The sequence below is a fragment of the Culex pipiens genome, chromosome 2 (genome assembly GCF_016801865.2).
Source record: "Culex pipiens pallens isolate TS chromosome 2, TS_CPP_V2, whole genome shotgun sequence".
Lineage (NCBI taxonomy): Eukaryota > Metazoa > Arthropoda > Insecta > Diptera > Culicidae > Culex > Culex pipiens.
The window spans coordinates 37,733,014-37,757,465 of NC_068938.1; the positions used below are offsets into that span (position 1 = coordinate 37,733,014).

A 24,452-nucleotide genomic window follows, 5' to 3' on the forward strand; every position below is an offset into this window, starting at 1 on the left:
TTTGCTTTCTGAATAACGATTTCAAAGATCTACTTTGTGGCGAAATTGTAAAAATTATGTAATATTAGATTTATTTTGTCTGCTGTTCGTATTTTTTTCGGCTCCGGATTTTGTAAGACTGTCTGTTTTTTTTTATTCAAATTAAAAATTAAACCAAATTTATTTACCATAAACATAACCAAAATCCTAATGAAATCTATAAAACACAACCGTTTGTTAACAGAGTTTTCAGTAAAAAAAACCATAGAAAAACCACATAAAAAAACTAAATATATTTTCGTACATTTTTTCTTTTTTTAGATATTACATATATTAAAATACCTTATCAAACATATTTTAAGGAAATATCAAAGAAACAAATTAACTGAATCATTTTGGCATGGAATTCTTCACCTTTCCAGGTCTATAAAACAGTCTCTCGCGGCGTCCACCCGGTTCATTCGTCAACAGCTCACGATCCGGTGATCATCCCGCAAAGTTTCGCGCTCACGTTCTGATCGTCTTCTACAAGAGATTCATCTCTCTCTCTCTCTCGTTGGTTATCGTCGGTCAAGTTCGTGATCTTAAAAAAAAGGGTCAGAAGAACTCAGTGTTTGAATTTGAGTGGTTGATAGTGTGATAGGTGTTGGTGGTAATTAAATTTGGATTAAAGACGAAGGAACAAAAAATCGCAGCGGAGTTTTTTGGCATACATTTTTCGATTCTGGTTTTCGCTGATAATCGCTGCAGTTTGCAGAAGTGAAATTGGACCACGACCCAGCAAGAAAACTGACGTGTTTGTCCACGAATGATCAAAATTCAAAACGTTACCTGTGAAACAAGTTTCTTGGAGGTGTGTGGTGTTGGTGGGTCCATTTCTTGATGATCCGGTGGAAATTCCCAACTCGTTTCTTTTCTTGATTCGTTGGTCGGGGAGCATTAAATATCCGAGGGTCTCATGTCGTCAACGCGAAGATGCGCCAATTAGCACATCTTGGCAGGGTTCAACTGGAAGAGCCGCAAAGACGCAGATACCGGCTGACTTTTGTATTTTGAATGGTTTCTTATTGCCAGGAATGACTTGAATCTGGCAGCACAAAAACAACGAAGAAGATTTGAAACGAAGAAAAACTGGTTTCTCGGGATGTTCTCGCTCCTCTAATTAGCTTTTGATAGTGACCAACTGGTGGATTCGCGTTAGTTGAGTGAGACGATGAAGTAACATGACTAGATTTACGAATGCTATTAGAATACAGAGCATTGACTTTATGGGTGCGCAGTAGGTTGAGAAGGTTGTAGGGTTGTTTTTGTTGTTGTTTTGGTGTTGTAATTCTGCCGGTTTAATTATGAGTACCTTGAACAATGAAATGGTTACAATAAATTCTAGATTTATTTGCTATGATTTTTGATTAATTTGATAGTTATGAAGCATTTTACTTTAACATCTGTTTATTTGATTTACTTTGTTATCCGTATCCTATTTGATTGTTAAGGAAAGCCGTCCTTTAATTTCCTACGGCAAAGAAGCCATTTTTCTATACAAAGCTCTAAACCTTTTTTGCGAGCTGGCCACACAAAACGAGCATGTGAATATTCGAAAATCTGTATCTTGAGATGGGCTTTCTGATCGATTTGGCATTTTCAGCAAAGTTGTCAGCCAAAACCTCAAAAATCAAATTATTCGCTCTACAGCATCGCTGTGGCGTTCTCGATTGCGAGATTCCTACTCGAAACTTGGTGTCCGAAGGCTTGAAACCTCTTTTACGCAAATGGACTGACGTTTTACTTCCCCATCCAATATAAGGCCAGGAGGATAAGGCGGGAATCGAACCCACGCCCCGCTAACCAACGTGCCACGAGGTCCTCCCTTTTTCACAAATTGAGCTTATAAATATTTCTGTAATCGAAACGAATCATACATACTAAAAAAAATGAATATTAAGTGAGAAGCTTGAAAAATAATATTATTGTATAGAATTTTGATAATGCTATCATGGTTCATAATTTATTTTAAAAATTTAATGTTTATTTCATTCAAAACATTTATCAAAACCAGAATTATGGTGTTTAATTTAAACGTTAACGAAACTTTTTCCATACCGTAAACTGGGGTCAATCGGGACACATGGGGCGAATTGGGACAGCAGTTTTAACCATGTTAGAGCACAATATTTTGATTTTTCTGGTTGGTTTCGGTTAGAACAGACTCAGGCCAACAAAATGTGTACATCCATTTCCAAATTTTATATTTTATTCAGACTGTAGTCCCGATTCACCCCAGATTACGGAACGTAAAAAAATCATTTTGTATCATTTGTTTCTCCATACAAATTTAGAGCATAGAAATGTGCTGAAATTATCCGGAATTCTTATCTTGAAAAAATAAAACAACTTTCCGATCGATTTGGTGTTTTTCGGCACAACAGTTAACCTACCTACCTAGCTAGGAATTTTGAGCAAAAATTGTTACAAACCAAAAAAAAAAATCCATTCTGTTATTCAAAGACGTCAATGTTGTTAAAATATTATATTTAAAGGGATTTTTTCAGAAAAAATATATTCTATTAAAATTGAATTTGAAATTATGATTGAACTTCAACGCCGTAACATTGAAATTGTTACCCTTTTGAAATTTTCACAAATGGATCTCAGCATTTCAGCAAAATTAATATTTATTTGAGGTGCTGTAACTTAAAGTTACTGATCTTCAATGCTTCTTATACGGATTCATAGAAAATTTTCTTAGCTCTCTGAAAAAAATATTTTCAGGGACGGGCACAATGAAAACAATTTTTATTTCGAAAATTGTTTTTTTTTTTAATTTTTCAAGTGCTCTTGTGTAATGTAAATTTATTTTTTCATCAAAAAGTCTAATTTTGAACGCTAATTTACCATGTAAAGTAATGAACCTAGAGTATCCACATCGCTTCAGTGATTTATGATAACCAGATTTTAGTTTAGCAACGCTCAAGGTTATTGTTCCAAGTTTCTTTTTTTTTTGAGTCACGACGCGACTATTTGGTCAAAACCTACCGACTGGAAGCGGTTGGTGTTTGTTTACTCATCTCATTTGACCACAACAAAAAGAAGCACCATCATCAACACCAAGAGGGGTGACTCCACGGAAAGTACCTGAATTGTAAATATTCTTTATGTTTTAAGTCACTACTTTCTGTAGTTCTTTTAGAGAGTTTTTTGCAAACAAAAAACTGGTTTAAATTGTGATTTTTTTTGAAAAATATTAATTAAATTTTTTCAGTCCGAATACGTGCTTAAAGACACGCCTAGCTCATAACCCACCTTAGTTGTGCCGCGAACTCGGACGCGTTCAAAACAGCTTAAGGAAGCGTTCTAAATCGGTGGTTTCGAGTGATTCATAGCATTGTCAGCAGTTCTGAAACATGGATCGTCGTCATTTTCAAAGGTTTTGTTGACTCCATGATCGACACAAGTATTGTCGCCACACACCTTCAGCAAACTTTTAATTGGTTAATGTATTAATTAGGGTTGTTCATTAGTTCTCATTTAATGTTCCAGGTAAAATCATGTTAAAGTTTGTGCTAATAAGTGCCCTCGTGGCAGGAGCAAGTGCTGGTGAGTAATTCTTTTGCGAATGTTCTCAATCAAAAACCTACAGTGATTCCTCTTTTGTGTTCTTCAACAGGTTACGCCAGCAGCCAGTACGCCGGTGCCGGTACGTCCTCTGGTCTGTACAACCAGGTCAACTCGAACTTCGACAGCAGTGCTTACGCTGACAAGTACCCCTATACCAATACAGGTTACAACGGGGGCTTCACGTCGAACTTTGCCGGACCGAACGGAGTCGGCGTCGCGGCCGGTTCCGGTGCGTTCACGCCCGGATTCGCGACCTTCCAGTCGGCCCCGGCCTTCCCGCCTGCGTTTAACTTCAACGGGTTCTACCAGGGCCTGCAGGCCAACTTTGCCAAGTAATGCTTTTGCTTTTTGGAGAGTCCGGTTTTGGTTGCTTCTTTTTAACTCTTGTTCTATATCTGCTTTACTTGATACTTTTTCTATATTCTTGATGTCACTTCTTTGCTCCGCGGATGAAAAAAAGGTTAAGGTTCAAAACCTGTTTTGTTACCAGCTTGTCAAATCCGGCTTATGATGATGTCAGATGCTTCAAGCTGCTGCAGTCAGTGATCTCGCCAAATTGCGCAACACGATTCTGTTTTGTTGTGCATTTCGGAGATGACCAAGTCTTCCAAAAATATATGGGTTATCGCATTTCAAAGATAACCTCTTAAATATTGCACCGCGAATGCACTGCTACTTCTCAACGCACAAAATGCTCAGCTTTTTTAAATACAATTATTCTAACCAATGCGTAATGCCCAGTTCAGCTACGCAGACTTTCGCGACCCCGGGAGCAACGGCCGAGGCGTCAGCGTCCCAGCTGGGCCACTACCGGCACGATCCTCAGCAACAGTATTCCCAGCAGCAATCGTGGCAACTAGACCAAGGAAATCTCCCCACCTCGTACTCTAACGTTTACAACCCTAGCTACGTAGCTGGCTATGATGGTGGGCTCTACGGTTCTAACAAGTAATCTATTGCATGCAAGTCGTGTTTGTTTCTCTCCATAACCATTAGGGTTTGTAGAAATATGTTGTGCTTCATCCATTTTTGCAACGAAATTTATGCTCATTTTACAGATTCATCTTTAAAACAAACAAATGTAAGTGTAAGTCGAAGATCATGCTCTTTTAAAAAGTCGATAGAGCTTAAGAAATTAAAAACTATCTTCTTGAATTTTCATTATTTCATTAAAAACACTTCAAATTCATAACTAATTAATGGGGAAAAAATGTTATCATGTTTTAAGCATTATTTGTTACATAGGGTAGTTCAGTTTTGGAATATTCCTTTATTGAATTTGAAGTTAAGATTTTTGATTTAAATTAAGTTTCCATTAAGAATAATGATAAAATCACTTAAAAAGTCAACTGAAAAACAAAGGTAAAATAAAAGTTCAAGCAAGTTTAGCAATTGATAACTTCTCAATAAATTTGCTAGTGAGTGTTTCAACTAATTTTTTAATTTGATTTTGAAAAATATTTTTTCCACTTATTCAATTATTGTTAAAACATTTATTTGATAATTAAAAGTTTAATTGTAAAGAGTTCAATAGATTTCAAAAAAAGATTTTAAAAGACAAACAACAGTCGTATTAAATTTGACAGTTATCTAATAAAAACCGTAATCTGTGGTGAATCGGGACTACATTCGGGACTACTACAGGGACAGCAGTGTTAGAGCATTTACAGGTTTAAAATTTGGAAATGGGTGTTCACATTTTGTTGGTCTGAGTTTGTTTTAACTGAAACCAACCAGAAAAATCAAAATATTGTGCTCCAACACCGAAAAAAACCAATTCTCGAAATCGTGAATTAAATTCGCGAATGCGAGAACCACGAAGGAATATATTCACGTTTATAGTGCAAATGCACCATACTCATGAATAAATTCCTTCGTGGTTCACACTTTCGTGAACTTAATTCACGATTACGAGAATTGATTTTTTTCTGTGAACATGGTTGAAATTGTTGTCACAATTCGCCCCATGTGTTCCGATTCACCCCAGTTGACGGTACCATTGAAAAGATAAAATTGAATACAATGTTGGATAGATCCATCTCAAATTCAATGTTATCGATAAATCTTCAAAGAAATTGACGTTCGACATAATTCGTGAACCACCCGAATCACATTGATGTTCATGTAAGTTCTCACTATCGTGACATGATTGCAATCGCTCTTCTCACCTGTAAATCAATGTCATCAACATCGGCTTTGTTTCCTGGAATCGCTCGAAATTCATGACTTCCGGCAAGATTGATAAATCCATAACTCAGAGTTCATCACGTTAAGCATCAAGAATCTCTCCCGTCCCGTCCATGTGATTAACAACTAGTCAATTAAATCTTGCAAAACGTAACGATTCGTCACCCGGTTCAGCTCATCAAAAACTAACGAATCAAATCGTTTCTTATTTTATTCTATTCTCGATCCGTCAACTGCATCTGATGGCGACATCGACGTCTAAACCGGTTGATTTACGATGGGAACAATCGGCAGCTTGTATCAGCAGCAATTAGCGCATCAGAACGCCCTGTTCAACAGCTTCCGCCAGCAGCAGGCCGCCTTCGCAGCGAACGCCCCCAACGCTGGAGCTGGTAACTACGCTGGAGCTGGCAACTACGCTGGAAGCGGCCACTTTGGAGGACCTGGCTATGCCGGTGCGTCGGCTTCGTACGGTCCGGGAGGATTCCACCAGACGGCGCAGATCTACCCGCAGAATCCGGTATGTTTTTGATGTGAGATGACTCAACATGAGTTGCATTTAAGAACGTTTCTTCTTTTTAGGCATCGCCAAACATTGATACCCGTTTTGGAGGTGACTCACAGCAAGGAGGACCAGGTACGCTCATAGACTTAAATAATTAACATATTATTTGAATAGTTTGTAAATCCATAAAAATAGAATTTTGATCTTAAAATCGTGCACTGAGTGTTTAAAATTCGTATAGGGGAACAGCATCTAATAAGGCTCATACAAAGCGTGTTCAACCGAAATCGAGTGATAATCAGCTCAATAGGAAATGAGCAAGCAAGTTGCTATCAAAAGCTTTGCGATATTAGTTTTTTCAATAGTGAAAACCAGCAAATTGGATGGAGTTACAGGCGAGCGCATAACCTGCCAAACATACGAGAATTTCCTTTCGTTTGTACCGTATACTGGGGCGATATTGATAGAGTGAGGATTTTGTTGCAAAATATAAAATACAGATTTGATAAAAATCTAGTACATAATTTTTTTTGACAAATAGAATGTTATTGAATTATAAAGAGCCATGGTGTAGGGGTAAGCGTGGTTGCCTCTCACCCAGTTGGCCTGGGTTCGATCCCAGAAGGTTCCGGTGGCAAATTTTGAGACGAGATTTGTCTGATCACGCCTTCCGTCGGATGAGGAAATAAACGTTGGCCCAGGTCGAACCTAGAGGTTAGGTCGTTAGCTCAGTCCAGGTGTTAGGAGTCGTCTCCCTGGGTCCTGTCTCGGTGGAGTCGCTTGTAGGCAATTGGACTCACAACACAAAGGTTGCCAGTTCGAATCCCTGGGTGGATGGAAGCTTAGGTGTAAAAATAGGTTTGCAATTGCCTCAACAATCAAACCTTCGGACACCAAGTTTCGAGTAGGAATCTCGCAATCAAAACGCCAAGCAATGCTGTAGAGCGAATAATTTGATTTTTTATTTTTGCTAACTAATTATGAATATAAAATAATAAAATATTCTCAAAGTGTCATGTTTTGCTCATTGAAAATGAGTTCATTTAAAATTAGTTGCTTAATTTCAAGTTTATAGTGATGTTGAAACAGAAATCAAAAATATTTTCAGATTTATAGGTTTATTCAGTAGAACAATTTTCTAAGTAAACATGGAAAATTTATGAAACATTTTACAAAATTGGTTTTGGTGGCAACAAAAATTGATATTTTCAGGAAAAAAAAATCTGATGAATTTTGAAGCTCCAATGTTATTTAATAAACTTTAAAATTTATAAAAAAAAATCATCAAAGGTTGATAAACTGATTTAAACAAAAATTTGAGTGTAATTTTTTCAAATGTAGAATTTTAAAATATACCTTCAAAGCAAAAAAAAAATGGATTTTGGAATGCTGAAAATTTGGTATGTTGAATATTATCTCTTTTTGAGTAATATTACCCAAAAAATTGTTCCAAACATTTGTCATTTTTCGTTACTCAACTGTAACAAATTTTAGCACATTACGTTTTAAAACAAAAGTTTTCATTCTAGAACGAACGACGTGAAGCAAAAAATTTCTCTCCTTTTTTTTTGGAATTCTGAAAAATCATCAAATCGGGTGCCCAATTTTTTCCTTTGACTCTAAAATTCCAAACCAACACCATTTTGGGCTACAATTTATTGTTCTTTTAATTACAAAACAGTTGATTTTACACATAACCAATGCTTTTATGTTTTATAGGATTCGTTGGAGTGTCCAGCTTCTCTTCGTCATCGAACATCAACGGTCAATCGCACCGTGAAGCGTCCACCTCGGTCAACGACAACGGCAAGGTCACCACCTACCACGTGCGCTCTTAAGCCTTGAAGCGCTAGACGACCATCTGAAACGATTAGACAACGATCGATGAACGGAACAGCAAAGAGATTATATTTTTTGGCATAAAAGAAAAACCCTTCCAGTGTACTTACAATTTTAGAAAATAGAATGAGCTTAATCATGAGTACTTTAAGACTTGGTCTGTCAATACTTCGGAACTGAAATAAACAATGTGGTGAATAAAACGATGTTATTTATTTATGTTTTTTGAGAAAATTTTCTGCATTTGCTATCAAAACCAAATTCTAACCTAAAGTTACGATAAAATAACATTTGATCGAGCGTTCAACTTGAAGGTGAGGAAAATCGTTACTATTCTATAAAAAGCAGCTCGCTCAAAGCATGTGTTTTAAATAATATTGCCTACATAAAGGCGTTTGCATCGAATACGCAGTAAAAAAATAAATAAATAAAAAACAGCACTAATTTTTATGTTTTTGTTATTCATATGACCTATAGATGTTTGGGTATCAAATTTTTAGTAATTGAAAGACGCAACTTTTGGTACCATAACATCTATAGGTCATCGCTGAAATTTTAAAGTTATCGCAGTTTTAGTGGAAAAAGTTGATTTTTTGGCGATTTCGTCATTTTCCCGTTTTTGCGCGTGGCGCGTCGAAAAACTCAGTTTTTATTTTCAAAATATCATATCTCCGAAACGTACGGTTCGACATCGCCAATTTTTTTATATGTTATGTGAAATTTTTGAGGATTCCGATAAAAATATTTTCAGACATATAGGCTCTTTGGTCCAGACACGGTCAAAACGCCATTTTAAGTTTTCATGCGACTTTTTCAAATGGTAAGCTAGATTTTTGAAACTTCTTACTATTTTTCTCAAATAGCCGAACTCATAACCTTTCTTTTGCGTCTAAGACAGCTAAAATCGGATGAAATGGCGCGGAGATATGATAGTGGTTTCTGCGAAAAATGATGAAAATTGCCATTTTACAGACCACCCTAACACGGCGTAGGTCACCCTAATGGCCAAACAAAAAAATACGGGTCTAATTATTTTGGCCAAGGAACCCCCAGAAAAATTTTGAGCCCGATCGGAGAACTTTTTTTTCGGTTTAGGCTCTTTTCAAATGGAATTGCTGTATATATACTTCAATGAGACAATTTAAACACTTTGAGATTTACATTATTTATATGTAAAATTTGATCATCTGGAAATTGTGACTGATTTTTTGTCCAAAAAAATGATTAATTTTACCCCACAAAATGATGAATTTTCATCAGTTTTCGATGAATATTCTTCAACCTACCAAATTTTCAACATTCCTAAATTCAACTTTTTTTTCTGTGTGGTACAAATAGTCACTTTCCCCAATCTTCCCAAGTTTCGATATCTCTACAAAAATAAAACCATACTAAGGTAGTATAACCCTTTGAATATGTGTTACAATTCAATCCAGATGCGTCACCTTGTTTTCCGGTGCAGCTCGTAAAGCAACCACTGAACTCGAACTTCAAGCGCCGTACTATCAACATTCGTTCAACCCCGACCTCCGGATGAAATCCTTACTTCCGTGCGTTGCTCCAGATCGAATCATCTGGCTGCTCAGAATCCAGCTCGTCCTTGAGCGTTATCTGTTTCGCCGTGTTTACTTACAAAACCCCTGCTTAAGTATTTGTGTATTACGATTAGATTCGTCATTGTTCTACGAAAAATGAATGAATCTGCCCGAGTTTCCTCACGTATCAGGTTGGGTATGTTCTTAGAAATTGCGTCAGTTTGAGTTTCACCAACTGACACGCATTTTGAACTTGGTGGGGTCGTTCACTCATTGGTTTGGAATTTTCTGGAATTTTCGAGTCTGGTAAAGTTGGCAGTAAAATGTTTTAGCAATAGTTTAAAAATGACCAAATACAAATACTCTTATGAAATTAAATTTGGAACAATTTTTGTTTTATAACAAAATTTATTTAAACGCTTTTCAGAAACCTTCACTCCCTCGGACCGGCTCGTGTCTGCGAATTCTGAATGCTCCACAACGTCGTAGTCCTGCCTAAGGTCATCGCAGTGGGGTCAAATTCTAGCGAAAACAGAACCGATTACACCGCCACGAGGCTTATAGACGGCTCGAACGTTCTTATAAAGCGATCAGTTCTTGTTCGATTGCCGGTCGAGAAAGTTTAAAAATTGGAAGGTCTCCAGGATTGGAAGAAAATAAGTTAGAGTAGCTATTAAATATTAAAAGTGTTGATCAGAGGAAAAAATAGTTTAAAATGATCAAACCAAAGCTTCTTTTGGTGCTACTACTTGGAAGTTGTTTATCAGGTAAAACCATGGAAAAATATTGTGTATTGGTTTGATTGAAGTTTTATTTGAGAATTCGCGTGAAAAAACAATAAATAAAGTGAACAAGTTTAACTACATGTAATTTGCTACATTAGTAGCACTGCCCATTGTAACAGGGACGGTGGACGTTGAAATGAGGAATGTCGGTAATTCCGCAAGTTTTACAAGGTGCTGGTGATCCACATTTGTGGCAAGATGGCGGCGAAGGAAGTGGAAGAACGTGTTCTGGCGTTTCTTCGAGATATTCTTGAGCAGATTTTTGGATCGTCTGCAGTGAGGGAAGGAGGTGCTGCAGACATTGCTTGAACGTTTCTTCGACTCGTTTTGGTCCTTCCGGGTACTGTCGCCGAACGGAGGTTACACAGCAGCGAGTTGATTCGCTCAAGATTTCAGGAATTCCAAACTGCACATATACACGTTCCAAGTTGAGTCCATCCACGAGATCGTAAAATCCAGCGCCGAGTGCATAGGTGTAAAAAACTCCAGCGAATTGTTCGGTGTTCAGGATGTCGCCAGCAGCGAATTGACGTAGCACATTACGAGGAACACTCTTGACAACAAAAGAATCCTTGTAGTACCGCTCACGGATCAAGTCAAAATAGGGCACGTATTTCCGTTCCTGAACAACGTTTCCGTAGTTGCGATAGTAGCAGAGGAACGAATTGTACGCTCGTCCCTCCTGGTCATGCTTGGGCAGACAGTCCACGGTCTCCCGAAGGCAATCCTTAGTGCGATCCTGGTAGCTACTGTCCGAAGGAGCCGGATTGAAGAACTGGCTGATGACGTGGTCCTGGATGCCGGATACTTCGTTCCAAGCGTTGACGGTGAACACGATACAGTGCACCAACTCTCGAACACAGCTATTGTCCGGATATCCGTTCCTTGCGTAATGCTCTACCGTTTCGTTTGAAATTCCCTGATATTCGGCACATTCCTGTTGGGCTTCACCGAGGGATTTCAAAAACGGGGATTCCCAAAATGCTGCCAGCGTTAGGGTTGGTAGCATCAGTGCAACCGCAGTGATAGTGTGTTGGATTTTCATTCTGAAGTAACTACCTGTTCTTTGAGATAACAAGAGCAAACGTTAACTGATGATTAGCCAACCAGGTGTAGGCTTTTATAGTGCTGTCGGTGAAAACAACATATTTTTAAAGAAATGCTTGTTTGTCCCAAACATCGACGAAACCATATCAGGATCACGCAAGTTTGATGTGGAAGATTTCGCGCCATAGTTTGTATGTACGAAAACAATTGCGAAACGTGTAGATGTTCCAAGCAACATGAAGAAGCGTGACGTGACCATGTAACAAACTAGTTTGCAAGCGCAAACTTTTCAGTGGTCAAAACAAAAGTGTTCAGTGTGCATGCGCGTATCGTGCCCTGTTGGTTATGGTGAGCCAAATTTCCAGAAGACAGTTAATCACTTGATAATTGCGGGTAAATTGCGTGCTTCAGATTGTTCTAAGATTAAAGATCAATTACCTTTAACTGTGTGAATCAGGACACACGGGATCAATTGCTTATTTATTATTTATTTATTTATTAAATCATCCGACCACATGGTCTTAATGAAGTTTTGTTGTTGTTTGTTCGCTTTACAATATAGTACAAAATGGTCAAGTAATTAAAAAAAACAGCATGTAAACACTAAACAGAAAACGCTAAACGAGGAATGCACGATCATCACCACCTACAAAAAAAAGGTCCGGTAGAATACTGAATGAAGAGCATAACTTAAGGAACGGTAATCACCTGGTAGATCGACGAGGACGTTCATTCTCCCCGGCGTTGTCACGTCGTCCCCTGATGCTTAGTCTCGATGTAAGTTTAGTTCGAAATGATGTAGTTTTTTAGTTGATTCTCCAAACTCGAACAAGTCGAAGAAATCGTTGAATGTCGAACACATCGAACGGAATGGCGAGTGTCGCATGTACTCGGTAGTGCTGAGCGTACGATGCAAAAATCCGCTGCGAGTACGAAGAGATCTAGTTTGAACTGCGGCGCCTAGTTGTTCGAGAAGGTTAGGACAGTCCAGTTCACCCGTGATTGGGAAAACTGTTTTAACTAAGTCTTGGTTGGAAATGTTTAATTTTAAATTTTCTTTAATTTATTTTAAATAATGTATTTGTTGATTTTGGTATGAACAAACTTTAACCTGTGCACAAGCACTTCAAATATGAATGGGTTTTTTGTGGTTCAGATCCGAACACTAAACTATCTAAGTTTGAAGCTTATACATACTTTAAGTTATTGTTTAGCCTAATTAAGTTTTGTTTAGCTTAACAAAATAAGCTTTATCGTTGTGATATATAATGTCAGCAACCAACGCAAATGATTGAATTTCTCTTTTTTGCGATATTAAAAAAATCGGTTAATTAAGTTTACATTGTTAATTGGTTGTCTGAAACCTGACACTGGACATCAAAAGTCGCTTTAAATTTTAAGTAACTTTAAATTTTAATTCCAAATAACATCAGAGTATTACTTTTAAAAAATTAAACCGAAATTTATTTATTTTCCTGGAAATATTTGTACCGGAAAATATTTAATAATTTTGATAAATCGATGTGCATTTCAGGCCTAATTAAAATAAGGATGCCATCTAGTGCAGCTCTCAATCCTTCGCCTTTTGACTTTCTCACATCCCTAAAACGAGATTCAAATCCTGTGCTATCAGCAGAAAATTTGTGCAGTGTTGACACTCTTCACATAGAATGTAGTTTCGCTCAGATCGTGCTATTTTGACACAATTGCGCTTACTTGCCAAATAAAATTCATAGTTTCCATTTCATTAGGGCACAAAACGTTTGTAAACAAGAGTGTATCCCTCTCACAACTTATGCAAACTGTCATTCGAGTGAAAGGGATACACTATTGTTTAAAGGTTGTGCCCTTTTGAAATGTTATGTTCCAATTTTAGTCAGAGGCCGTTTTGTCACACGTGCGTGCACCTGTACTCTTAACAATTTTGATTACAACACAAGTCTTCGGCAAATAAATTTCGGGACGCTGCACAAAATGGCCAACCATACAAAATGTTGAGTTCTTATTGTTTACATTGCATGCTCTAGTTTTTGTTGTCTAAAGGCTTCATACAACAAGATAGCATTATCAAGCCGAAATACTGCTCTAAGAACATTCTTAAATTCTTTTATCAGTTAATTGGATTTTTAGAAGAGGAATCATAATGGTTTTGTTAAAATGAAAAGTTAAACTTAATTTATTAAATTTATTTTATTATTATTTTTTTTATTATTGCAACGATTTTTTTACAATTTAAAATTGGACTTAAAGTCTTCTTACAATGCTCTAACATGTGCTTTTTTACAAAGATATTTGAACAACTATAATTTAAATTAATTTCTATCAGTCTTGTTGCTCTCTAGAAGCACTGTCCGTTATAGCACGGACGATCCGCGTTGAATCGCTGGTTGCAAGATTTGCACGGAGAAGGTGCCCCACAGCTGTAGCATGGTGGCGACGATGGCGCAGAGCTAGGGCATGGTGGAACTGGAATGGATTCAAGTATCTCTTTTGCGGCCTCCTGAATTAAAGGCAAGGATGGAACGTTGTCTTTCAAGCATTGCTTGAACGTCTGAGCAACGCGTTTCGGCTCTTCGCAGTACTGTTTGCGAACTGATGCCTCACAGCTACGAGTTTCCTCAGTGATGATGGCCGAATTTCCAGTTTGAACGTACACCCGATCTAGGTCGAATCCCCAGTCCGGATTGTAGAAGCCAGTACGGGTTACGAAGGTGAAGAACGTTTCTGAAAACTGTGGCGTATCCACGATATCTCCATCAGCCCACTGTTGCAGCACAGTACGAGTGACGTCCTGAATCTCAAACGATTCCTTATAGTGCAGTTTTCGAGTCACATTGCTGTACGGAATGAAGTGATTGCCTTCGTTAATGTTTCCAAAGTTTCGGTAGTAGCACAGGAATGATCTGTGAGCTCGCTTCAGCTGTTCGTGCAGTGGGATCCGAGCTACGTTCTCACAGAGACACTCCTCTGTGCGATTTTTGTTGCAGGAGTCCGATGGCGCTGGATCAAAGAATTGGCTGAAAACGTAATCCGTAATGCCGTTAACTTGGTCCCAAGCGTGCAGATTGACCAGGATACAGTGGATTAGCTTGCGCGTGCTGTGCTCATCTGGATATCCGCTCTTGATGTAGCGTTCCAAAGTCTCGTCCGTAAGTCGTAAATATCCGACACACTCTTTTTGCGCATCGGCGAAGGACTTGATGAAGGGATCTTGCCAGTGAACAGCAAGTGTTAGGGCTGGTAGCACCAGAGCCACTACCATTGAAGTGGACAACACTTTCATTTTTACAAACGTTGTCTTCTGACCTTAGAAGCGAACTGACGGATTCTTATGAAATATTTGGCTTTTATAGTGGTCCAAAAGAGCAAAAATGTTTTAAAACAACTTGTTATATTTATTATATACCTGATGCGTGTTACAAGACGCCACAACAAAGTTTAAGATGTAGTGGTCAAACTCTCTTTTATTATGATACAACGATGAGTTTTTGCCCGTGCAAATTTTTTGGATAAAGTTAGGTTTATCTGTTCATTTTAATATAATAGTGCAAAGAAAAGCCGTAAAATCAATTATGAATTTTTAATATTGTTAATAATGTTGTTAAAATGTGATGAAGTGAAAAAGATTTTTTTTTCGTTAAATCTGTTAAAGTTTTTTTCTGCAAATTTGTAACAGTAGGTGGTAACTGATGGGTACTAAAGAAGATGTTTAAATGTTTGGCCTTTAGACGGACTTCGATGCAAAAAATCGCTTAAAACATTTTTTCAATGAATTTATGAGTTTTGAAAAACATAGGAAAGACAAACTTGTATTTTTGTTACAAAATTAGGGGTTTGGTGAGCTGATTTCATTTATGAGACTTTGGCAGGGCTAAGATTTTTTTTTCTAAAGCCTAAAAAGTGTTTTTTACTAATATACACTATATTTTAAGTTAACACAAGGATGCTGTATTTTCCAATATGTCCAAAAGTATGTATAAAAGCACTTTTTGCATTAAAAAACTAATTATACATTTTTTAAACTAAAAAACAAAAAAATAAAAATTGATTAAAACTATGAAAGACACAAAATAGGCAAAAGATCAATGTTATAGAATTCGCATTCGCATGGAGATGGTGATCTTAGCGGGTTACAGACTGAATTTCGTCATGTATGTGTGATGAATGTCCAGCCCAGGTTGCATAGAAATTAATTAAAGGTTATTAAAACCAACTCTACCAGAACAGGACAGGCAGCACCATGAAAGCCATCCATTGTCAGCCGCTCCCATCTCCACCATTCACCGGGGCAGGAATAAGGATTAGGAACACGGGAAGTATTGATGCTGAACTTACTTAGAAAAAGGTAGCGAAACCGCAGGCTCTTTTTCCCAACCCTATTGTGGAATAATTCAATGTTATAGAATAAACCAATAACTGAATCATATATCATCATCTATCATCAATAAATATAATGTGAACAAAATTAATTCAAATGAATAGTCAAAAATGATTGAAGGAAGATATAAAATAAGACAAGTAAAGTGTTTTGCAGAACAAAAAGATGCTCAAAATTACCACCTGAAAAAGCAAAAAAAATAGCAGTAGTGTGTTAAACCTTAACAAAAATATTATTATAAAAAGCTTAAAGCATTATTCTTAAATGTATTTTTTTTTTAAATTATTGTACACTAAATTAGTTACATCCTCACAATACCCAATGCCTAAATTAATTTCATTATTTTTTACAAAAAAAATGTTGCTATAGAATTAAGATGTGATTTAAGCTAATATGTGAACGAAGACGATAATTGTTTTTTGCTTCATAAAAATGTTTATTTTACATATTTGCTGTAATGCTCTAAACCTATATGTTGATCAGTTCATGAAAAAACTGTGGCAGTTTGGACGAATCAGTTCAGTTCAGTTCAGTAGCATTGTCCGTTGTAGCAAGGACGTGGGTGGTGTCTTGGAATGCTGTGCGGGCACGATTTGCACGGAGCTGGTCCTCCACAGCTCTTGCACGGTGGAGATGGGACTGGCTTTTCCAGCAGCTCCTTGGCAACCTCCTGAGCAGTTCCAAGTGTTGGCAGGAAGCTTGCATAGCACTGCTTGAACGTTTGGAAGACCCTGGCCGGTTCTTCGCAGTATTGCTGACGGACAGAGGCCTCGCAGCAGCTGGTCTTCTCGCTCAGAATCTCCGGAATACCAAAGTTGGTGAACACACGATCGCGATGGACTCCATTTTCCGGTTCGTAAAATCCAGTTCGGACGGTGTACGTGAAAGCAATCTCTGGGAATTCTTTGACCTCCAAGGCATTTCCCTTAGCGATCTCTTCAAGAGAGCTGCGAGGAACGTTGACAATAGCGTAGGTCCGCTCAAAGTTCTCCTCGCGTTCTTCGTCGCTGTAGGGCACAAACTGACGCTCGCTGACAATGTTTCCATAGTTGCGATAGTAGCACAGGAATGACTTGTGAGCACGTTTCAGCTGGGAGTGACGAGGCAGCGGTGAAACAGTCTCGCAAAGGCACTCGTGGGTTCGGTTCACGTAACAGGTATCCGAAGGCGATGGATAGAAGAAGTTCTTGATGACGTAGTCCTTGACTCCAGAGTCCTCATTCCACGCGTTCACGGTGACCAGGATGCAGTGGATCAGCTTGTGGGTGCTGTGCTCATCGGGGTACCCGTGTTTCTCGTAGCGCTCGACAGTTTCGTCGGTAAGTCGCAGATAGTCAGCACACTCGTCCTGGGCCTCCTTCCAGGACTTGAGGAATGGTGATTTCCAATGGGCTGCCATGGTTAATGCTGGCAGCACCAAAGCTACCACCAGGGTGGAATAATAAAACTTCATTTTTTGTGGAGAATGAGTCGATTTGGTGTTGAGTTGATGAACAGGCGCCAAAGCAGACTGATGTCAATGCCAAATCCTCATGGTCAATTTATAGTAGAATTCCCTCGTAATAGGATCCCCAGGAAAAGCTTTGTTTTAAAATAATCTATAAACTGCAATGCCCACAGAACCTGAAGTTTTGGACGTGTGCTCCACCTGAAAATTGTTCCAAACTGTAAATTTCAATTGCATGTGTGTTATTCTTTGTTGCCGAGGTGGATGAATGGGCGCAATGTTTAATGTTTGTTCACGTCGGTGCAAACTATTTAAAAAACTTTTTGTTCTTTCAGTTATCACATCGGGAAACGACGATGCCACGCTATTTCACGCAAACAGGTGAGTTGTTCATCGGTTGTTACATAATGCTACAATATCTAACGTGTTTTTATATGCCATATTTTGTCCATGTAATTGTTCAATGCATCAACCCAATGAACTGCTTTGCTTTATTACGATGGCTTGGTGGTCTGCTCCTTCAGTCTAGACAATGTTAAGGGACAGTGAGTACAGTTTTGATAGCTCCTATCTAATTAGAACTGATACTCTCTCAAATGCTGGATAGTTTGTAACACTTATTTTATTTTAGTCACTTCTCTCAACACGAGGCAACGGTAAATGCTGCTCGTAGAGGAGCAGCCGAACGACTTGCACGGATCAGCGCTGGAGGTGTAGGAAATCCTTGTGGCACTACGATTTGTTATAGTAGTTCAGGGTATGGTACGATTCAGCTTATAGTTTAAATATGTCACTGAGTAAAGCTTTTGTATAGATTTTCTGATAACAATGATGCAGAAACAATTGGACAGGGAATCGTCGGGTTTGCCAGTGGAGCATCAGGATCTACGAGTGCTAGTAGTTCCAAGTATCAGGCAAGTGCTCTAGAAGGCGCCGCTCCGATTTATCCAGTTGCAGGTGGCTCCAAATCCAGCTATGTGAGTTCATCACACCGCCAGAGTTCATCGAGTGTCGCTTCCGGTGTGCCAAACTATATTGCTGCAACGGATGGGGTTAAGACGAGATCCAGCTTTGGAAGCACGAGTGGATCAAGTTATGGATCATCCAGTGGTGCTACTCTAGTCCAACCAGTAATTGCTGCTGCTTATCCCATTGGACAAGAATCTTCGCATAGTTCTCTATCCAGCGCAAACCGTGAACTGTATACCTACCCAGTGCCGGTTGTGGATGCCAGTAACGCATACAAATCGAGATCAAACTATGCTGCATCTTCTGAGAGACAAGCATCTTCGGTAGTACAACCAGTACCAGTTTATTCGTCTGGTGATCAGGCTTCTCGGTATATTGCTTCCGGAAGACAAGACAGCTATCAAGGTTACAGGCCATCAAATACGTACGTAGTATACAGCAAACCAGTTCCAGTGCAAGTTTATACTCCAGTGACATCAAATCTTGAAACATCCGCGCGATTCGCCAATGCCGATAGTAACGTTTATACGCAAGCACCGGTTAAGGTTGTGTATCCGGTTCGTAGCTCCAGCCAATATTCAGCCAATGACGAACAACAGACGTATACTGCAAGTGCGGCCCAGCCTGTCTACAGCAGTTCAGCAGATCGTGCATCGCAAGGATCCAACTACCGATCATCTTCGTCTTACCAACCGGTATACCAACCTGTTTATGGCGGACAAGTAGCAACTGCCGAAAGATCCGAGGAATCTCGTAGACATTCATCTGAAAGAGTGGGATATCCTGTTGATAATACGCTGCTACGAACATCCGCCCACAACGAACGTCACGAGGATTACAACCGTAGAGGAAGCACGTATGTTCCCCATGCAGCCGGCTCTGGGTCTGTCTCCAAGTATTCCACTTACGACCAAGCGCAACATGCCAATGTAGCAGGTACTTACGTTCCTATTGTTCCCGTAACGACCGACTCCCGGTATTCCGCTCAAGACCAACGTCACAGCACGGCCTACAACAGTGCAGTTGTACAACCCGTGATTGGTACTGCTGCATCCTCTTCATCCTCGAAGTACTCTGCCGAAGAAAGAAGACAACAGCAAACCGCTGGTGGCCAATATTATCCAGCTGGTTCCGCAACCTTAGGCTCACGCTACGCAAGTTCCGAGGCACAGAGTGCTCACAATCGTCAACACAGCCAGGTTGCTGGCGGATACAGTCCGTATCCGATCACGAACGATGCCCTCGGTAGACAGTTTGGAGCGGCCGGCATTGGCCAGCTTGGAACGCACACCGATCTGAACGAGCTGATGACGGAAGCCGAACGGTTGGCGAAGGTGCAGGCCCAAAATGCGCACAACGGTGCGGTATCCGGTAGCGCGGCCATTGATACGGAAAATCGGTTCGGAGGTGGAAGTGACGATGCTGTTAGTGGGGGTACTGGAGGAAGCGGATTCCAGCGTACAAAGTCTTGGTCGAGCAGCTCAAAGTGGGCTTCGGGACAAAAGGTAACTAATTCAAAAATTGCTTTATAAATTTTTGACCAAGATTAATGTTGTACCATTACAGTATGGAGACGACGGAAAGGTCAAGTCGTACAGCTCATTGTCAACGGCAGAAAGTGAGCAGCATAATATTAATGGAAAGAAGACTGGATACAAGGCTGCCACCAGTACGTTAGAAGATGATGGCAAAGTAAGCACCTACAGCTTGCATACGCCGTAAATTAGGTTAGTTGCTCGCACACTGCTCTATTTTATAAGAATTGTTGACTGAAATAAATCATACAAGAGTTTTCATTAAATGTAGTCATACTGAAACAGCAAAATTATTTTACAATATTGAGAAATCAATGAAATTGATCATCTAGCAAACCAAACATTCATTTGAAAAACATTAACAAGCTGAGAAATCACAGATTTGGTTGGAATGTGAAAATAAATTCTGAATGATTCAAGGAGAAGGTAGGACAAGACAACCATATGGGACAAGAGGAACAATCCCTCGTACCGTAAAACGGGGTGACTTTGATAGCCGGGGTAACTTTGATAGGTTTGCGATTTTTCCGCAAAATGAAGAGTAAAATAATTATTAAAACACGTACGGAATGGATTAGAATCAAACTGACCGTGGTAGAGAAGTGTTCAAAGTACCTAAAGAAGAAATTTTCATAATTTTTTGAAAAGATTAAAAAGTCAGTTAACTATAGTTAAGAAAATGTTCATGAAAGTCATTGTTTTGAACTTCTCAAAGTGTCATGATTTTCTTTATGAACATGATTTTGAATCGGAAAACGGAATGCATTTTCTGATTTTTTGGACAATTTTCTACTAGGTGAAGGTTAAATTAGATTGTAGATAATAAATAATATGTGTTTTTGAAACACAATTACAAAAACTCCAAATTTATAGAAAATTTCAGTTGAACAAATTTCATGAAAACTTGTGGTTCGTGCTTCGAACTCAGTATAAAATGCAATATAAATCGATAATTTTATAAACAAAACTAGTTTAGACAAATTTCAGGCCAAATTCCGACTTTTTTTAACAATTTTACCTAAAATTTATAAGTATTTTGTTAAAAACTTAAAAACTTAGTTAACTAAATATAATTTTTTTTTCTTAAAAACTATATCAGCAACTTAAGTAATGGTACATTTGACGTAAAAGTAAAGCCCTTTAATTAATTAATTTTGACATTTCAAGTATGAGGACTCCTCATTGAGGAGTTTTTGCTAGCATTAAAGTTTATTCATTCTATGACGATATACCCGCTAAAATTACCTAAACGCCAAAAGACGCTGGATTGAATGATGTCAGTTCAATTTTCAATAAATTCAGTTGACTTTTTAGTATTTTTTTCGGTTTTCCCTAACATTGACTTGTGATTAGTTCAAAATTAAATCTTGTATTATTTGATAATTTCCGCCAAGGTCTTTTAAAAAGATTGGGTGTGGTTGGGCAAGTGTGTCATACACATTTTGAAAAAAATAGGAGGTGGTTCGAAAACATAATTCACGACTCAAACTGTTTCCAATGGGTTAAAAAAAGCTGTTTTCAATGAAAAGTATGTATTAATGTTCAAAATTGTACAAATACTCTACAAGGGGAAAAAAAGAAAAAGGGATGTTTGCATCATGAAAGGTTATATTGCTTTGATGGTCTTACGCTACATATTATTTAGCTCATAAAAACTTGGGAAAATTTGACGAATCAGCTCAGTTCAGATCAGTTGCACTGTCCGTTGTAACAAGGTCGAGGATGGTTTCGTGGAATGCTATGAGGGCACGATTTGCACGGGGCTGGTCCTCCACAGCTCTTGCACGGTGGTGGTGGGACAGGCTTTTCAAGCAACTCCTTGGCAACCTCCTGAGCAGTTCCAAGTGTTGGCAGGAAGCTTGCATAGCACTGCTTGAACGTCTGGAAGACTCGGGCCGGTTCTTCGCAGTACTGTTGACGGACAGAGGCCTCGCAGCAGCTGGTCTTCTCGCTCAGAATCTCCGGAATGCCAAAGTTGGTGAACACACGATCGCGATGGACTCCATTTTCCGGTTCATAAAATCCAGTTCGGATGGTGTATGTGAATGCAATCTCCGGGAATTCCTCGACTTCCAAGGCATTTCCCTTGGCGATTTCTTCAAGGGAGCAGCGAGGAACGTCGACAATAGCGTAGGTCCGCTCAAAGTTTTCCTCGCGTTCTTCGTCGCTGTAGGGCACAAACTGACGCTCGCTGACAATGTTTCCATAGTTGCGATAGTAGCACAGGAATGACTTGTGAGCACGCTTCAGCTGGGAGTGACGAGGCAGCGGCGATACAGTCTCGCAAAGGCACTCGTGGGTTCGGTTCACGTAACAGGTATCCGAAGGTGATGGATAGAAGAAGTTCTTGACGACGTAGTCCTTGACTCCAGTGTCTTCATTCCACGCGTTCACGGTGACCAGAATACAGTGGACCAGCTTGTGGGTGCTGTGTTCATCGGGATATCCTTGGTTCTCGTAGCGCTCAACGGTTTCGTCGGTAAGTTGCAGATAGTCGGCACATTCATCCTGAGCCTCCTTCCAGGACTTGAGGTGTGGTGATTTCCAATGGGATCCCATGATTAGTGCTGGTAGGACTAGTGCTACCACCAATGTGGAACAATAGAACTTCATTTCAGTTAAACGAGTTGATTTGGTGTCGAGTTGAAGGCCAAGTACCAATGCAGACTGATACCATACCGAAATCTTCATGAACAATATATAGTAGTAGAAATTTGTAATAGGATCCCCAGGAAATGCATTGTTTGAAAATAATCTAAAAATTGCAGTGTACCTAAAGTTTTGGACGCATGTTGCACTTGAAGATAACACCAAATTGCAGTTGCATGCGCATTTTTTTTTTGTTTGCGAAGTGGATGAATGGACGTGATGTTTAATGTTTGATCACGTCGGTCGCTCATTTTAGTTTTTTTCTAATACCGTACAGAGGAAACGACAAAGAAACATTCTTCAGTGCAATCTGTGAAAACTTGCACCTTGTTTCTCGTTAGTGGTCGTAAGTTGAAAGTTTAAAAAAACGGATAAAGATGAAATGACTTTCCCACAAACATTACTTAGCTTTATATTAATTTGTATTCAAAACATAAAAAATGTGTGTATTCTGTTGGGCTTCCTTACACTATTGGATAACTCGATCTGAAAAATCTTCATTTGCATCTTTTTCTGCTTATTTGTGTGGATTGCTTGTTTCTTAGTAACGTATTCTTCGATTTTAAATGTCCAAGAATGAACATTATGAGAAATTAAATTGGAAAAATTTAAAACTAATGATAAATTTAAAAAAGTACTTCATATTTTCAATTACTTTTTTGGTTTGAATTATAAAGACATCTTTAAAAACAGTTAAAAAAACAAACGTTCATTTAAAAGATTAAAATCGCAAAGTCGTGGTGCAACGTCAATCAGAACTAAGACCACACACAAAAAGTGATTGACGTAATACTTGGTAGTTTATAAGCATTGTATCAATCGATCATAAAGTAGAAAAAAAGTCGAACAAATGTGGCGACGTTCAATTCAGGTTGTGTTATTCAAAAACATTGACTGACATACCATTCGACATGATTATTAAGACTACCCGATTCATTTATTTACATTTTTTTATGAATCTAAAATAATAAATATGCAGCCATCTGATCCACTCTCCCTTACAAACAGAGAGTTCTCGCGATCAGAACGTCATCAAATGATTGGCATTGAGCAAAACTTCCGATCGTCTAACTCTGGTTTTTGTTTTGCTACCGCGATTCGATGGCCAATGCATTGGTTGATAACGTCCACCACTGTCAGTCGGAACAATAATCTCGTATAAAATATATGTAGGTCACTATCAAGACTCATTCGGTAATCGTTGTGCAGTTGGACAGGGTTTACTTTTCTGTGGTGCAAAATGAGGTCATTTACAGTTTTTGGAGTGATAATATTGATGGTTTCCGTGAATGCTTGTGAGTAGAAAATACTATAGATAGTGTTCAAGTGATCATTTTTTTCCATTAATATCAGCTCCATTCGTTAATCTTAAACTTGGTAGTGGAAATGGACTTGGATCTGGACTATTGTTGAAGTGAGTTGTTTTTTTTAGTTTTTTTTTCATATTTAAAAATAATAAATTTGTTGTAGCAAAGTGAAGGAAATTGGTGAAAAGGTGTACGAATCGAAACGGGAGTTTATAAATGGAGTCAACGAGAAGATATCCAATATGCTGTGGATTCCACCGCTGCCTTCTGCTACGACGGAGATCCCAACAACAGAAAAACAGAGTGAGTGGATTGTTGAGGAACGAAATGATAAGCTAGTCTTCCCATCTAATGACGAACTGGATGACTACGAGACACCAAATCTTGCAATCGTAAGTTGAGAGTGATTTACCGAAAGGGTTTAGTACTAAAGGCATTTTTTTATTGTTTCAGTACGCTCGGAGCAGTTTCCTGTCACCCGACGACCTGGTCGATCCTAAAGATAGACCAAATGTTGCAATTAGTGTAAATAATAACTTTAATTTATTCGGGAAATCCGGGTGAATAAGAAATACAAATACTTTTCAAGTAATTCACTTTATTGACCTGTTGATACTTTTCGTAGCTTATTTGTCGGCTCATCTTCCATGGACACCATTACTTCGGGTGTGCGAT

The 24,452-nt window shown here is 38.7% G+C and overlaps 5 protein-coding genes across 19 annotated transcripts; 3 read left to right on the forward strand and 2 right to left on the reverse strand.

The window, feature by feature from the left end:
- Window positions 1-432: 432 nt before the first annotated feature.
- Window positions 433-8,331, forward strand: LOC120412839 (keratin, type II cytoskeletal 3). 14 transcript variants are annotated; one of them, XM_039573454.2, is made up of 8 exons: window positions 433-631; window positions 3,517-3,573; window positions 3,644-3,685; window positions 3,758-3,926; window positions 4,336-4,542; window positions 6,076-6,301; window positions 6,364-6,418; window positions 8,006-8,331. In XM_039573454.2, exons 2-8 carry the CDS (start codon window positions 3,525-3,527, stop codon window positions 8,122-8,124), a joined length of 867 nt encoding a protein of 288 aa, XP_039429388.1. In that variant the 5' UTR covers window positions 433-631; window positions 3,517-3,524; the 3' UTR covers window positions 8,125-8,331. The 14 variants fall into 14 exon arrangements, with proteins under 14 accessions (XP_039429388.1, XP_039429391.1, XP_052565031.1 ...); XM_039573457.2 differs by having other exon boundaries at window positions 3,644-3,673; XM_052709071.1 differs by having other exon boundaries at window positions 433-622.
- Window positions 8,332-10,243: 1,912 nt separating this feature from the next.
- LOC120412818 (uncharacterized) lies at window positions 10,244-20,091 on the forward strand. 2 transcript variants are annotated; one of them, XM_039573424.2, is made up of 6 exons: window positions 10,244-10,427; window positions 17,653-17,698; window positions 17,842-17,862; window positions 17,949-18,074; window positions 18,132-19,791; window positions 19,853-20,091. In XM_039573424.2, exons 1-6 carry the CDS (start codon window positions 10,376-10,378, stop codon window positions 20,006-20,008), a joined length of 2,061 nt encoding a protein of 686 aa, XP_039429358.1. In that variant the 5' UTR covers window positions 10,244-10,375; the 3' UTR covers window positions 20,009-20,091. The 2 variants fall into 2 exon arrangements, with proteins under 2 accessions (XP_039429358.1, XP_052563854.1); XM_052707894.1 differs by lacking the exon at window positions 17,842-17,862 and having other exon boundaries at window positions 18,132-20,091.
- On the reverse strand, window positions 16,295-17,658 carry LOC120412819 (general odorant-binding protein 45-like). Its single transcript, XM_039573426.2, has one exon. The coding sequence runs from the start codon at window positions 17,321-17,323 to the stop codon at window positions 16,400-16,402; it is 924 nt and encodes a 307-aa protein (XP_039429360.1). The 5' UTR covers window positions 17,324-17,658; the 3' UTR covers window positions 16,295-16,399.
- Window positions 20,092-21,510: 1,419 nt separating the features above from the next.
- Window positions 21,511-22,736, reverse strand: LOC120412795 (uncharacterized). Its single transcript, XM_039573386.2, has one exon. It carries the CDS (start codon window positions 22,510-22,512, stop codon window positions 21,511-21,513), a length of 1,002 nt encoding a protein of 333 aa, XP_039429320.2. The 5' UTR covers window positions 22,513-22,736.
- Window positions 22,737-23,490: 754 nt separating this feature from the next.
- LOC120412824 (uncharacterized) lies at window positions 23,491-24,369 on the forward strand. Its single transcript, XM_039573431.2, has 4 exons — window positions 23,491-23,765; window positions 23,824-23,884; window positions 23,941-24,169; window positions 24,231-24,369. The coding sequence occupies exons 1-4, from the start codon at window positions 23,711-23,713 to the stop codon at window positions 24,339-24,341; spliced, it is 456 nt and encodes a 151-aa protein (XP_039429365.1). The 5' UTR covers window positions 23,491-23,710; the 3' UTR covers window positions 24,342-24,369.
- The last annotated feature ends 83 nt before the right edge of the window (window positions 24,370-24,452 follow it).

Excerpts from the sequence above, each read along its gene's own strand:
- LOC120412795 (XM_039573386.2), bottom strand. The coding sequence starts at position 22,512 with ATGAAGATTTCGGTATGGTATCAGTCTGCATTGGTACTTGGCCTTCAA.
- LOC120412839 (XM_039573449.2), top strand. The coding sequence starts at position 3,525 with ATGTTAAAGTTTGTGCTAATAAGTGCCCTCGTGGCAGGAGCAAGTGCT. Across the intron at positions 3,574-3,643 it reads CGTGGCAGGAGCAAGTGCTG|GTTACGCCAGCAGCCAGTAC; the intron begins GTGAGTAATTCT and ends GTTCTTCAACAG. Across the intron at positions 6,419-8,005 it reads CTCACAGCAAGGAGGACCAG|GATTCGTTGGAGTGTCCAGC; the intron begins GTACGCTCATAG and ends TATGTTTTATAG.
- LOC120412818 (XM_039573424.2), top strand. The coding sequence starts at position 10,376 with ATGATCAAACCAAAGCTTCTTTTGGTGCTACTACTTGGAAGTTGTTTA. Across the intron at positions 17,863-17,948 it reads CTAGACAATGTTAAGGGACA|TCACTTCTCTCAACACGAGG; the intron begins GTGAGTACAGTT and ends ATTTTATTTTAG. Across the intron at positions 18,075-18,131 it reads ATTTGTTATAGTAGTTCAGG|ATTTTCTGATAACAATGATG; the intron begins GTATGGTACGAT and ends GCTTTTGTATAG.
- LOC120412824 (XM_039573431.2), top strand. The coding sequence starts at position 23,711 with ATGAGGTCATTTACAGTTTTTGGAGTGATAATATTGATGGTTTCCGTG. Across the intron at positions 23,766-23,823 it reads GATGGTTTCCGTGAATGCTT|CTCCATTCGTTAATCTTAAA; the intron begins GTGAGTAGAAAA and ends CATTAATATCAG. Across the intron at positions 24,170-24,230 it reads AGACACCAAATCTTGCAATC|TACGCTCGGAGCAGTTTCCT; the intron begins GTAAGTTGAGAG and ends TTATTGTTTCAG.
- LOC120412819 (XM_039573426.2), bottom strand. The coding sequence starts at position 17,323 with ATGAAGTTTTATTATTCCACCCTGGTGGTAGCTTTGGTGCTGCCAGCA.